The sequence below is a fragment of the Pagrus pagrus genome (genome assembly GCF_965226575.1).
Source record: "Pagrus pagrus genome assembly, chromosome: 5".
Taxonomy (NCBI): Eukaryota; Metazoa; Chordata; class Actinopteri; order Spariformes; family Sparidae; genus Pagrus; species Pagrus pagrus.
In genome coordinates, this window is record NC_140189.1 from 27,061,828 (window position 1) to 27,076,781 (window position 14,954).

Here is a 14,954-nt window from a genome sequence, read left to right on the forward strand (position 1 = left end):
TCCATATTAATATTCAGCAGAGTGGATGTAGAGAGAGTGTGTGTCAGCAGGGACGCATGCTCATCAACCTTACTAACACTGGGGTTAGGCAGCCACATGATTACAAAGTGCTCAGACTTTGGTCCCAAGCCCCAGAACTATTAATCCCTAGCTCCTACTCCCTCACTTCCTATCTCCTAGCTCCCTACAGTGCACGCGGCGAGCACGCTGCCAAGTATCACAGCTGTCACTTTTCTTTGCTTTCCATTTTCTGAATTATCCCGAACAGCCCTGCAAAGGGGTGGATGGAGATGGAGATTTATTATTGTCAATTTTCCTGCTGCCACCCACCACAGTGTTTCAAATTTGTGAAGGTGCAGCTAGAAGGTCTTTTGGGAGAGAATTTGCAAAAACAAAATAGAAAGGTTTTTTGGGTAATTTTGATGAAAATGGCAAAACACCAAGTGATGCAGTCTTCTAATAATAATAATGATAATAATAGTAATCTTATTTATATTGCACCTTTCTTAACAAGGTCACAACATGCTTGTACAAATAAAATACTGTACAGATAAGTTAAAAGACAAAAAACATTGTGCCCCTAGGGTGCATTAGACAGATTTGGGCAGTAAGCCGTGAATGGCCGGTCTTCCCATTCATTTGAATGAGGGTAGTGTGTTTAGGATGCGGAGGTGCAGATCACAGCAGGTGCCGGAAAAAACAATGCTGCCGGCCAGCGAAAAAGCTTTGACTTTTGGACAACCTGACGTCATGTTGCTGAGGACAATCACGCAAGCTGGTGATCAGACTAGCAGCATGAGGACCTCAGGTTATGACCTGGCACACACGGAAGCAGGAGCTCGGTGAGGTAGCCAGGTGCCAGACCACACAGAGCTTTAAAAGTTAACAATAAAAATCTTAAAATCAGTTAAAAACCGGAGTGATGTGATCACTTGTGTTCAGCTTGTGTTTTTTCTTTAACTAGAGACTGCGTTGTCTCATTTCCACTTGTATCACCTCATGTCAAAACAAAGATGTATGCAAGTAAACACACCTGTAGTACCAGACTCCCCCGTGTATATACTCCCTCCATCTGTATGCCTAAATCTTACAAGGTGACCACTAACGACGCACGTATAAACACTCGGGCCATATTCCTGTACATATGTTACCTCCATCTGGAAATCTGTAAGAACGTGAATCGCTTACAGCACATATTAACACATCTGCACACTTTTCTCTAACAGATGCGTGGCATAAAAAGTGTCCAACACCAGCAGTATTAGTCATACTGGAGCAAATTTCTCTCCATTTGTTCTCCCTGTTTTATCAACAGCCTTCTCGATTGGCTTCCCCTTGAGGGAAAATTGCTAATATCTGATTGTCATTGCACAAAAGAGAGAGGAAAACAAAACAGCGAGCGCATTTGGTCTGCACAGAAGCCACAGTGAAAGTCACATACTGTAGCATGCCTTTGGGCTGCACAGTTGTCATTGACTGCTACCACAAGAGCAGAGTGATTTCTGTCCCCCTGAGGAGCGAGACGTTCTCTGTGCTCGCTGTTATGCAGAAAAAATGTCCAGCAGAAAAGACACACAGCGAAGGGTCAGTTGGAAATGTTTTTGACCTAAAACTGTACGGGTCACCCGCCCAAAAGTGTGGGAGCTGCTCTCTTTATTACTGCTTCTGCTCCTCACTGGGGGCGTGAGAGTTATGAGAAAATAATATAATAAGTAATATGCAAGAGTTCTGTTAGACGCTTTAACCTAATGAAAGGAAACCGCTGTGATACTTGAGATGATTCAAGTAGTTTCAAGTCTTTACTGTTTTACATCATTGTAAGTCATCGCGCGTTTTTCTTAAGGTGCTTTTGTTACTCAAGAGCAGTGACTAATTTGATAATTTATTCTGTAAGGACCTGTTATCAGAGCATACGGATACATGACATTAATAAAAGAAATCACAAACATGCAAGTTTTAATTCAAGAGAAAAACTCCAACATGTACATAAATCATTATGTTTTTTTCTAGGGCCGCAAATAATGAATCTTATTTTATCTATTAATCGAATGAAAAAAAAATGAAGAACATTCTTTACAGTTTCCTAAAGGCCGACCTAATTTAAATGTACTGTATTTAATTTCTGTCACGGAGGTCTCTCAATCAAAACAAAGAAAACAAAAGACGTAGTTTGAAGTAGCGTGGGATCATGGGAGTTGTCGTCTTCACTGTCAAACAACCACCATTCCTGACGAAAAATCTATCTGCCATTACTCAGGCAGAAAGGTTCACAAAACTGTTTAGTCACGTTCATCAACTGCCATCATGTCGTGGTTTTAGAGAAAAGGACCCAAATGCGAAACAGCGAGACAGACAGGTTGAAAAACAAAAGCGAGCTTTAATAACAAAAGACAAAGGCAGGCAACAAAGCAAGAAATGAAAAGCGAAAGAATAGCAAAGAACCAAACAGGACTGGGGCAATAGATGTGAAAACACAGATGATTAAAACACTGACTAAAATACACCAGGCAGGGGAAGACTGATGAGAGACGGGTGAACCTAATAAAGGCAATCAAAAACTTCGGGAAAACATACAAAGACAGGAAGTGTAAAACAGAACTTGACACATGGAAATAAAACCTACACATTAAAACAGGAAATAACCAAACTAAAACTTGGGACCATGACATGCAGCATCATCTGGTGTTTGCCCAGACGTTATAGTGACAGATCACCAAATGAAACACAGTTACCTTGAATGAAACTCTTCTTCGTTCTACTTATCAATTTATCAACTAAACCTTACAGCTCAAGTGTATTCTCATCTTTTCTCTTCATTCTAAATGCACATAATTGCCATTTAATAAAACCCACTCAACATCTCCGAATTCCTTCAATTTTATAGTCTAATATTAGAGACCACGAACCGTAGTTCATGACTGTTGTTATGTCAATGAATGAAGGTGAAGGTTTTTTGTTGTCTTCTCCTGAATGTAAATGAAAGTGCTGCTCTGGCACTTGACAATGTCATTTAAAAGATTTTTAATGAGCATGGCTTTAAGGACAGCACTTAAAAACATCAAAGGCATGGAAATTGTATGAAAGAGGCGTTAGACTCAAAGAGAACTCAGAGCTCTTTGTGATCCAATGACAGTGACAGCTGACTCCATGTCACGGTGCATCTATTCACCTTTAATAGGTTTTGTGAAATCTCTTTTCTAACAGTTAACTGGTGTATTCAGGTGTTGGATAGATGTTGGCCATTCGCTTGAAATGTGTTATAACTACTTTGCTCAAATACAGTTATGACTGACAGAAGTAAAAACTTTCTGTACTTTCTCTAACTCCCCTCAAACATAATTTTCAGATACTTCCCTCTCCTAAATGACGAGTGTCTATCTTTCGCCTCCTAACTCCCAGCCCTCACACACGCTCCCTAATGCTTCCTATTTCCTCCATCTCCCTCTAGCTAGGCTTGCTTCTGAAAATCCATCACAAAAAAGTTTTAAGGACAGCCTCGACATTATACAGATAGAGCTTCACATATTGATGTCTAATGGGCAATGGCAGCGAGCTGTGGAAATGCTGCTGATGTTCAATATTCACATCTTGTCCGATGCAGGCAGACATTTTGCCTGCGGTAGGCAAAGATTAGTGCAGAGTGTAAGGGTAGTTTTGGACCAGACACTGCAACCAATTAAGAGGACTTGTTTTAAAGCGACAGTTAGTGTTATTAAAGGTGACATCTGCTGTTAATACATGACTGATGACATCCAATTAAAACTCTTCATTTGAATTATGATTTGACTTCAAAGCCACTTTAAAGCCTCGGTCTCCAAAATGCTAAAACGAGAGGATTTAATTATTTTGAAGTATTACGACATCAGTGGATGAATTTCAAATGAATGGCCTAAAAAGGGTAGAGAGCGCTAAACTCTGTATACATCCAGTCTGTCCTTGAACAGGCCATTATCTCATTTCTCCTTACATGCCAATCACAAAGTCGACTCCTTTAGCAAACAACGTCTGTTTAGCATTCTGTCCCGTCTCGAGCTGTTTTCATTACGCATGTTAGCCGCACTCTGCACATATAAATCAGTTTACTGTGCCACAAACTGGCATCAGTCTGGAGCTGTTTTATAAAAAAGGGCCATTTATCCCACCACACCGACCACCTAAATATCCCACTAAACTGCACACTCACTTAAACACATTCCTTTCCATTTGTGGCACCAGTTAAAACACCAAACCTTAAATTATAACACACCATCACCGTGAGATTATGATCCATGCATGGTGCACGATTTTTAAATACCCTTCGAGGAAACAGACATGAGCCTGTTGACCAACTTCTTCTCAGCTCCAGCGTGTGTCCTTCGGAAATGAAAATGAGGACGGCTTTATTTGTCTCTATTTGTGTTTAAGCAAACTGCATGATAATTTCCCAGTTGGCTATGTAGTCTACTTACTCTGGGATGAAGTGAACAGGCGAATGTGAGCAGCGGAGCAGTTAATGGCCTCGATGAATCTGTCTCTGTACACTCAGTATGCCTGATGAAAACCTTATATTTCCAAAGCCAGCGTTCACTGGGGGGTTCGATTTTGCAGACGAGATACAGGCACTTAGCGCGTGGTGGTTAATGAAGGCTCCGAAGCTTTGTGTGACGAGAGAAAAAAAAAAAAACAGATATAAAACATGGAGTTACCTTAATGGGAGGTTTGTGTCCATTGGGAGCTTAGTGTTGCGCATATGCAGTGTTGACCTTCAGGAAGTATTTTCACGAGGTACTTAATTTTAAAAGGTATAACCGTTCTGATGGGGATAATTATTTAGCCCGTGCCTTTTAGTAGTCCATATTGTGCCAACGTTGAAACACAAAAATCTTGGAGTCACTTAAAGAAAGCTGGTAGAGAGCAAAGCATTTCATTTATGCAGCCCCTTAAAAGCCCCTAATTATTATTTTTTATTTTTAGTCATATATAAGCTACTGTGCCAATATTTGAATATATTAAAGTAAACAAGTTTGAAGTTAATCAGCATGAGAGATATGTGAGGTTACTGAACTACTCAAGCTACTATATATTATATTTCTTACCACTTCATACTGTAATAACGTCATACTGTTTTATTTTGTTTATATTTGCAGGACACTTCTAAGCAGCTCTACCTTTTTAGCTTCAAAAGGTGTTCTGGGGACTTTATCCCCCTCTAGAATGGCTTGTTTACATGAAAATTAATCAAAAAAGAGTTTTATTATTACCTATTATTAAAGTATTATTACCTTTTCAATATTGTAAATATCAACCTTCTGAGACTGAATTTCTACTACTACCTACTAACTACTTAGTGCTCCTTTAAAGGCACATTGCCACCGCCTGGGAGTAGCCGAGCAACACACTAATGCCTGATTCAACAGGCTAAGCTATAAAATAATCAGGAAGGGGCTGATCACACAGAGACTCATCACTACAGGAGCAGTCATTTAAGAAACGCCTTGGAGCCAGAACATATTTTAACTTCTAAAAACGGCTAGAGACGTTTCTAGCGATGTGTCTTTGTAGGATCGGCTCCTAAAGCAACGAAAAACATAGCAAAACTTACAGTTTCCAAGTTCTTAGCTCTTAGCTTTGTGCTGGCCCTCGTCTTGTTAAAAAAACTGATTCTTATGAGCCAAACTAGCTGCAAGGCGTAGATTATGCAAATGTTTGACATGATGATGTAGTGTGATGTCAAGAAGTCACAGAATTAAAGGCGGGACTACTGACGAGGCGTTTGAGGCCCATCAGGAGAAGTGTGTTGTGTGGAAGAGAGGAGCTCCAATGGGTGTGGACTTTTAACTTTACGTAACGCACTGAAGGAAAGGACAAAAATCACAAAAGCATAATAGGTGTCTTTTCATAATAAGAGCTAGTTAAAGGGAGAACGGCAGGCTTTCTCTGTTCACTCAGGTTTCATCTCTGGTGTGTTACAAATGGCCCATTGTGTGTGGTTTAAGAAGGATTTTCCACTTCCTAAATTTCTCAAATACCTCGTTACCCTAATTCACTGCATCTCCTAATGAAAATTCTAACACTGTGCTCGTCTGCTGTCTCCTCTCAGGGCGGTGTTCACCAACACTCAGACAGCTGTCCCGCTGAAGCCCACGCCAGTCAAGTCTACCTTGAGGATACTAGATGGCGGCCCACTTCTGCTAACCTGTGGGAGAACTATTCACACCGAGCCACGTGACGGGCCACATACAGTACACGCTGGCTTCTGGCTTCGCTGCTTCTGAAGAGAGTCTGTGTGAGCTGGAAAGGAAGCGATCAAACATTTAAGAGAAGAGAGTTGATGCTGTAACTGAGAGGGAAAGAGAGAGAAGCAGGAGACTCTTACTGGGCTGACCTGTCCATCACAGCCTCAAACGTACTCATTACCATCTCTGAACTGTGAAATTTATGTTGTAATAATTGTTATAATACAACCGGTAACAACAGATCATAAAGACTCTTTGCTGGATTTTTTGAGCCGTGGAAATCTCACTTATTCTCTCCTCGCTGCTCACTGATTGAAACCACTACCTGGTAAATCAAGCATGCCGCAGTACTATTTTTGAATGACCCACTGCTTGCATGAGTATCCAGGCTTGCTTTTGACTTCGAAGAAGGACCCTTGAGCCCTCAACGATCTTCTGACTGTCTGCCCAACTGTAGCATTTGGGCGTGGAGCGGAGGTTTCAGAATTAGGCCTCTGGACGCTTGTTGAAGATGACTTGAGTTGGCAGGCCTAAAAGCCCCTTACCCCAGAGAGAGAAAGAGTTTGGCAGTAGGACACACACATACAACACACAAATGTGGGTGCCGTGGCGGCTTTGAGCCATGCTGGTGCTGCTACTCGCCGAGCCCTGGAGTACAGGCTATCATCATCCCTATCATCATTCACCCAAACTGAGGAAGATTCAACGGCCCCGAGGAGCGAGGCTACACTTCTGAACAGTTCAGAAAAGAACTGGGAAACTGAGCTAACACAGAGAGAGATCAGCAGCTACATCCTCCATCACACAGACAGACACACTAATACTCCTCTCCACAAATCCTTGATACAGGAGAAACAAAGCTGCGGCGGACGTGAAAGGCACAGAGACTGAGCAGGTTAGCAAGCCCTCCACAATCACACCCTGGGTCGCTCAGACCTTTTGCACACATTTTCTTCCTGTATTCACCGCAATGAAGAACGCCACACTTCCATCTTTCTTTCAGCTACAGGATAGGAGTAAAAAAACACAAACGCACACTGGCTCCATGCGCCAACAAAGGCTTTTATTTCTGAACATGATTGAAATGTTAGGAGGGGGGAAAAAAACGCCACAAAGGGAGAGGAAGGCGAAAGCACAGGCGAGGAAGCTGAAACCTAGAGGGAGCGAGAAAGAGACGGGGGGAATAAAAAAGGAGAGGTGGGGGGTCCGCTGCATCTAAATGAAAAAGAGAAACTAAGTCTCCATGGAGGAGAGGAGAGAGGAGGTCTGGGCAGCAGGACTGAAGCAGAGCTGATTGATCCGATCTCAGTGTGTAGCAATCAACAGAGGACTGGAGAGGAAACGATAAAAGAGGATTAGAAAGAGATAGAGACAAGGGAGGAGAGGAGGAGGATGACTGCACGGACACTTCTGTAAACAAACCTGAGAGTGGATATAATGAAAGATTATGAAGGGGAGGAGGTGGCGGTGGTGGGTGGATTGGAGGGGTAGATAGAGTAAGAGATAGAGATGCCATAAGAGGGAGCGACAGTTGGAGAGAGTGAGCGAACGAGCCGGGGAGAGGAGAGACAAGAGAAAATCTAAAGATCATTAAGAGAACGTGTCGGTGGGAAGCCTTGGCATGTAGGCAAAAACACACATACAGGTTCGTGCCAAGAGGATATTTATGAAAGGGAAGCAGGGATACTGTAGCACAGAAGCATATGCTAGTTGATATTCATAGAGCATTCCCAATCTGGCCGCAGCTCCTACCTTGAAACTCCCTCTTGTGTACATGTGCTCCTCTCTCTTACTTTTTCTCTCGAAGGCTGAGAATGCTTGGAAATAGTCACATTTAAGCTAAAAATACCATTTAAAAAAGACTGGGTCCATGCCGAGTTACGTGGCACGCTCTTTTCTCACCCTTACATATCAAATGCTGCCTGTGTTGTGCTGAGACAGGAGCTGGTTGTTGTTGATGCAGACCTCTTTCAACTAAGCACACTTAAAGATGCACACACAAGCATGTAAAGGTACACAAACGCATCTATTTTTACACCTTACAGAAAAAGAACACCCACTCATTCTTCTTTTTGCAACAAACTCGGCTGTTACTGACTCAAGTCTTCACTGCCAAGAACTCACTTCCCCTCTTCTCCTCTGACGGACTGTCCAACTCTCCATCTGTCTCCTTGCCTCCATAGCTTCCTCCCTCCCCCCTCCTCCTCCTCCCTTCGTCTCTTCTATTGTTGCCATCTCTTGTTTGCTTTGCATGGATTTTGACTGCAGCCAAGGGGCAATTTTGCATCTAGCACTGAGTTCACATACAAACACATACATGCGTGCACAGAAGGGGAGAAAAAAAAAATACTAGCCTTCAGAGGATTTGTTTATCAAATGTGCTGTCAAATCATGTCAGGCGTTTCACATCAGGGCACATTTTTCCAGCCCCAGGCTACCCGAGAGAAAGGGTTCAAATAAGAGTGCGCCACAGTGTAATTTCTACAACGTAACTTTTACCACTTTATATTATTCATCTTCTATAAATAGTGTGCTGTGAACGTGTGCGCACAGAGATCATTTTATCTGAATTGTAAATTCATGTTACTGATGTTGGTGTCAGGGACTCGCTAGGAGACAAGTCATAAAACATCGACCGAGGAACGTATTAATGTTGCAGAAAAATGCTTCTCTGTAAAACATCTCGCTAAAACATTTCTGGGGATTTCAGGACCACTTCCCTGAATAATTTATAGAAAATTTCACGAACAATAACAACCAAGAGAATGCATGCATTATACATGTGAGCACGTACTGAGACTTTGTTCTGTATGTGAATGCTTTGTGTTATGTATGTTTACTTATTTGTACATTTCTCTGTGTGTGGCTATAGCATAAAACAGAAGCCTTGTCAGGAATTCTGCTTTTCTTTTTCTCCAATTACTGTACATGCACTCTCTTTATAATTTGATTGGAGGGTTAGATAGAGTGCAGTCACAACAAGTTTGCCACTTCTGTTGTCCTAAAAGCTATCAACAGCAGTGTGGGCAATTAATCTGATTTCCTTCTCCCCGATCTCTCCTCCAGTTTAGTTTCATGTCACTCACTCCATTTCGGTTAATCTCCCCGGAAAAAATTGTCCCTCCTTTATTTTCCCTCCCTGCAACTGTCACTGTCCAATTTTCTCCATCGCTATCATCCTTTTGGTTTCACTGATTCTTGTAATATTCCTCGCCCGCTCAATCCACCCTTCATCGCGCTCTCTGCCTCTCAATGTCCGTTGGTCTTCTGCTTGGGCGCTCTGACCCATATAATACTGGCAGCCCCAGTAGTAGTAAGTATGTCTGGCTATTCGTTCCCCAAATCTTCTCCACTTTGGAGATAAAGTAACTTTAAACAGCAAGAAGAAAATACAGCACTTTAGTTAAGCAGTTTTAGAGATCTATCTTTGTCTTAAATGCTTTCGCCAATGACTTTCTACTTTCCCTTAGAATGTAATGAGTTTTTCCTTCTTTGATTCAAGAATCAGTGATTACAGCCTTTGTATTTCTTTTAATCCAGTTTCCCATTTCCTCTCTTTCAATCAGGAGCTGTGCACCAAAATGGCAGCTGAGAGTCTTGCTGAGCTCCGCGATTGGCTCTTTCTGCTCCTCCTGTGCCTCACCTTATTGGCTGAGGTGCTGGAACTGGCGGCAGCGGCAATTGCCATGGAGACAGGCGAGGGAGATGAGGGCATTGTTTGTCCCTCAGTGTGCCGCTGTGATGAAGGTTTCGTCTACTGCAACGACCGAGGCCTCAGCATAATTCCTCCACTCCCGTTAATGGCTGCCATCCTCTACTTGCAGAGCAACCGCCTGAGTAACGCTGGGCTACCTCCCTCACTGGAACGCAGCACTTCCATACGGGTGATTTACCTGTATGCCAACCAGCTGGATGAATTCCCTATACACCTCCCGCCTTCGTTACGGGAGCTCCATTTACAGGATAATAATATACGAACGTTACCGAGATCAGCTCTGGCCAAGTTACCGTTACTAGAACGTTTACACCTGGATGATAACTCTATATCCACAGTTAGCATCCAAGAGCGAGCTTTTTCTGGGACTCCACGGCTTCGACTGCTGTTTCTGTCTCGGAACCACCTGTCAAGCATCCCTGCGGGCTTGCCAGCATCCTTGGAAGAGTTGCGACTGGACGACAACAGAATCAGCACCATCCCCACGCATGCCTTCCGTGGGCTGTCCTCCCTGCGACGCTTGGTCCTGGATGGAAACCTGTTGGCCAACACACGCATAGCAGATGACACCTTTTCACGTCTCTCCAACCTGACGGAGCTGTCACTGGTCAGGAACGCCCTGCAGTCTCCACCTGTTAACCTACCTTCGGCTCACCTGGTGCGACTCCATTTGCAAGACAACGGAATGACTCACATACCACGCGGGACACTGGATGGGATGAGGCGACTACAGAGGCTGGACCTGTCAGGAAACAATCTGACCAGTATCCCACGAGGACTTCTGAAGGACACAGAAAGCCTGGAGCTGCTGCTGCTGCGAGGAAACCCCTGGTACTGTGGCTGCAACCTTCGCTGGCTCCACGCCTGGCTGCACGGCCGGGGGGCAGCGGTTACAGTCAGGGGTCTGACCTGTCAGGGGCCTGAGCCTGTAAGGGGCCAGACCCTCAGAGACCTAACCTCCCTGATGGAGCAGTGTGAAGGCCCCCCTGCTGGTCCCAGTACCGGAATGGGGGTGAACCCAGCAGAAAAAGATGGAGGAGGTGAAGATGGTGTTGGAGGGGGGCAAGCAGTGGCTTCAGTCCCCCATGGCAGTACCACCACTTCCTCTCTGCTGGTCCCCACACAAGGCTCCCTCTTCACCCTGCGAGCCAAGCGGCCAGGCCTTGTTATGCCTCTGCCTCCCGGTGAAGGGGGGCAGGTATCTGGAGAGGCTCTGGAGCTGACTGTTAAACCTCTCTCTTCTGACAGTGTACTGGTAAGCTGGCTATGCCCACAACCAGCACCCTCTTTTCGCCTGTCGTGGCTGAGGTTGGGCAGCAGTGCAGCTCTTGGTTCGATAACAGAGACTCTGGTGCCTGGAGAGAGGAGGAAGTACCTCCTTACCCAGCTCACCCCTCGCTCCCATTACCTCATCTGCTTGCTGCCACTACGGCCGGAGCCCTCCTTTGCAGGTTCCAGCATGGGTTCATCAAGAGTTGGCAGCATGGACATGGACAATAAAGACGCGGCCCCGGCCTGCGCTCAGATAGAGACTGGAGAGGCTCTGGTCAATTCAGGAGGGGAGGGGTCAGATAAAGAGGGACAGGACTCTGAACTAACAGCCCTGCCACTGGCTGGGATCATAGGGGGTGCCACAGCATTAGTAAGCCTGCTGTTAATCTTTGGCATCTTCTGCTGGTATGGACAGAGAGCAGGTTACATGTCCGGGGACTCGGGCTCATACAGCAGGGGTCGGGGTGGTAAACCTTATGATGACTATGTAGAGTCAGGTACCAAGAAAGACACTTCCATCTTAGAGATCAGGGCCCCTCCCGCAGGGTTTCAGATGACAGCTATGGCCCATCAGCCCCTGCAGCCTAAGCTGGAGGATGTCACCTACATCCACACCATTTTCCCCTCCTCTTCTTCCTCCTCCCAAGCTAATGGGACCTACCGGAGCAGCCACGGAGCTGGCAGCCTCAATGGCACCATCCTCAGCCAAACCAGCCACCATCATGTCACTTATGGTACCAACCGTGGCTACAGAGAGGGGGGCATCCCCGACATAGATTATGCTTACACGTGATGATACAGGGGCATGCTCCCTGAGCCACGGATGCCAGGCGTCATTTCTGCAATGACGACCCCTTGGCTGGTGGCCATTTTGTCCTTGGTTTCCAAAGTACCCTCTGTGCCTCTGCTGGTTCAATTCTGATTGGTTTTACTAGGTAGAAAAGACTAATTTCAGCTATGTTGATTGGACATTGCTCTTGAGTGACAAAAGTAAGTCCTACTATACTCTATTACTGTATACTGCATTATACAGTAGGCCCTTCTTTCAGCGCTACTTACACTTATAAATGGTTACGTTTTCTCTTTTGGATATCTCAGTGTCTTTCAAACCTACTGTTCTTCTCAGCTCATAATAATACACAGTAACTTATTTGAGGTTGATATACTAGGCTTAGCTGATTTAGCAGGGGATATATTTATAATATGAGGAAAAGGCACTTGATGTGTATAGAGATAGCTCTCATATCTTCCGACCAACTGTAAGCTCTGTGCTGTATAGATAAAAGGGATGACAGAGGGAGAAATCAATGGTTGTTATAACCCACAGATGACAATGCATCATGGTTGACATGAAAAGATGTGTTCCTAGCCCCCTCCTTTCCCTCTAGTTTACTCCCCTCCTTTTTAATTTTTCCTCCTTTCCGCCTCCTTTTTTTTTTGGCTGAGGCTCTTTCCTTTTATTTCTCTCATCTTTTGTGGTGCCGTGAGCAGAGGACGACTTTGTTCTCGCCAAGGGAGCTGACAGCAGTGATAACAGTTCTGACAGAGATGGGAGACACAAACCACAGCATAGGGAGACTAATGAGAGGGAAAGAAAAAGAGCCAGAGAGTGGTGGTGGGGTTGATGGATAGATGGATGGATGGAGGGAAAAAACATAAAATAAGACAAGAGGAGAGATAGAGGGGTGCTGTTTTGGGCACTGAGAGAGGTGTGTTGGCTTAAGGCAGAGAGCGAGGAACAGAAAAGGAGAGAAAAAAGGGAAGATGAGTCGGAAAAGGGCGTGTGACAAATGCAGCGGCAGGAGGTAAGAAAGCAGACAAAAGGAAAAGAAGATGGGGGCTCAAGAAGGGTGCGGGCGGGGTAAAGAAGAGGGGTGACAAGTGGAATAATGTGACACCGTCATCCAAAAAATGGCTCAAGTTTTACCCACAGTGTACCCACTACTGCACTCACAGTGATAAGAGACTGCACACTTCCTTGCCTGTGATCATTGAACAACAGTTTCAGGGCAATCTCTGCCTTATGAATGATGTACCTTCATCATAACACAGACCTATTTTTAATGCAACATATCATGATTTCAGAAATGTTCGTAGGACAGCAGGAGGAAGAGAGGCTTGGCATGACAATCAGAGAAAAACATTTTAAAAAGTAAAATGGTTGAGATGAGAAGAACGGCTATTAAAAAATCTCCCTCTCAGAATACTGACAAAGTGCTGGATGTACCCAATTTCTATTGTGCTCTGGTCTCATTATTAAATTACCTTTTCAAACGAAGTGAAAGAAACCTAATCATACATCTTATTATAGTAACCCATTATCTTCTAGATCCTGGCTAAACCTTCTTAATTGAAAATAAGGTTTAGCAGCTAATAGTTTTTGGGTGGAAGTCGGTACTACTCTGGTCTAATTACTCTTTCCTAAGTTTCACCTGGAACAATAGATCTTTTCAATTTAATTACAAAAGTTGTAGCTATTTCACTTGTTACAAACTGGTCGGAGTGAGTGAGATGGATGAAATTATCTCTCATAGTATCTTGAATTTTATATTGGAGTATTTGGGATATATAGATTGAGAAACTGGTTATGGATAAAGTTATAACACAGGATTGTCTGCTTGTGGATAATCCTGTAAATTAATTCCCTGGTAAACTATAGACAAACTATAAACACCTGACAAACTATATTACTACTATAGTAACTATAGTGTCATAAAGTAGTTCTGCTAATTTACTTGAAACAAAACAGCCAAATACAACCAGACATATTAAAGTGAGAGCTTCCACGGTGGAGCCGAAATGATTTTGATAAACGATTAATTATTGAAGCCATTTTCTAAGCAAAAATTCCTTCCATCTCCTTGATTAAGCCTCCCAATTGTGAGTATTTGCATCTTTTCTTGGTCTTATAAGATATTAAACTGAAAATCTAGGAATTTAACAAAACCACCCAGGGCAGGAAATCGAGAGACAAATCAAATAAAAAAATAATTGTGAAATTGTGTATTTTCTTACAGTATATGCCATCATACATCTTATTTATTTGGAGTATTTTAACAACTTAACTGTAGAAGTCTGACATTTCAAAGTCTGTCAGATGCATGCTGTGAGGTTAAAGTACATTAGTTGACTCAGGTCATCCAGTTTTATACAGTTCTGTTGACAGGGATCACAGCCTTACCGCTACACTGTGCAGTTCAATACACAAACAAACACAGACACAGCGAGGAGGAAGCTGCATCACCTGCTTTTCTGACTGCCTCTCACTGACCCCACTAATATACTTTAAGGAAGTAGGAACTTCAAAGGGAAATGCTAGCAAACAGCCAGAGATTAAAAGAGGAAGAGGAGAGAGTAGAGAGAAATCAAGAGTAGAGGGGAGGATGGAGAGGACTGATATATATACATAGAGCCTTTGAGTGTTGAAACCCATTCTGACTTTCAGTAGCTCTCTTTCTCTTTTCCAACCTGTATTACTGTGTAGCAGTAATATTGGAAGAGCTCCGGTGTGGGTTTTTATTTTATTTTCTTCTGCATTTGGTTTTTGTTTTTCTATTTTTTTTTTAAGAGCACTAAAGCTTCTTTTCAATCTGTGCAGAAATCCTTTTCCTTTAAAAATGTCACCCTCAGATGTGATAATGAAAACACTCTTATGTATAAACATAAAAATGGGTGGAAAACGCTATTCCATTTACTGGTCTGTCGTCTTTTTTTCTACACAGATGAATAAAGACTTCTAAAAGGAAAAGCAG

General features: G+C 43.5%; 2 protein-coding genes across 5 annotated transcripts in view; one reads left to right on the top strand and one right to left on the bottom strand.

Annotated features, from left to right (window-relative positions):
• The window catches only part of flrt1b (fibronectin leucine rich transmembrane protein 1b), a 37,887-nt gene extending 22,943 nt beyond the window's left edge, over positions 1-14,944 (top strand). For all 3 annotated transcript variants that reach the window (XM_084352873.1, XM_084352871.1, XM_084352872.1), the window contains exons 2-3: positions 6,080-7,110; positions 9,782-14,944. In XM_084352873.1, the coding sequence (XP_084208999.1) occupies positions 9,797-11,995 (2,199 nt within the window). In that variant the 5' untranslated portion in view covers positions 6,080-7,110; positions 9,782-9,796 and the 3' untranslated portion in view covers positions 11,996-14,944. The remainder of the gene's footprint in view (positions 1-6,079; positions 7,111-9,781) is intronic.
• The window catches only part of macrod1 (mono-ADP ribosylhydrolase 1), a 134,302-nt gene that overhangs the window by 91,202 nt on the left and 28,146 nt on the right, over positions 1-14,954 (bottom strand). The window lies entirely within an intron of this gene.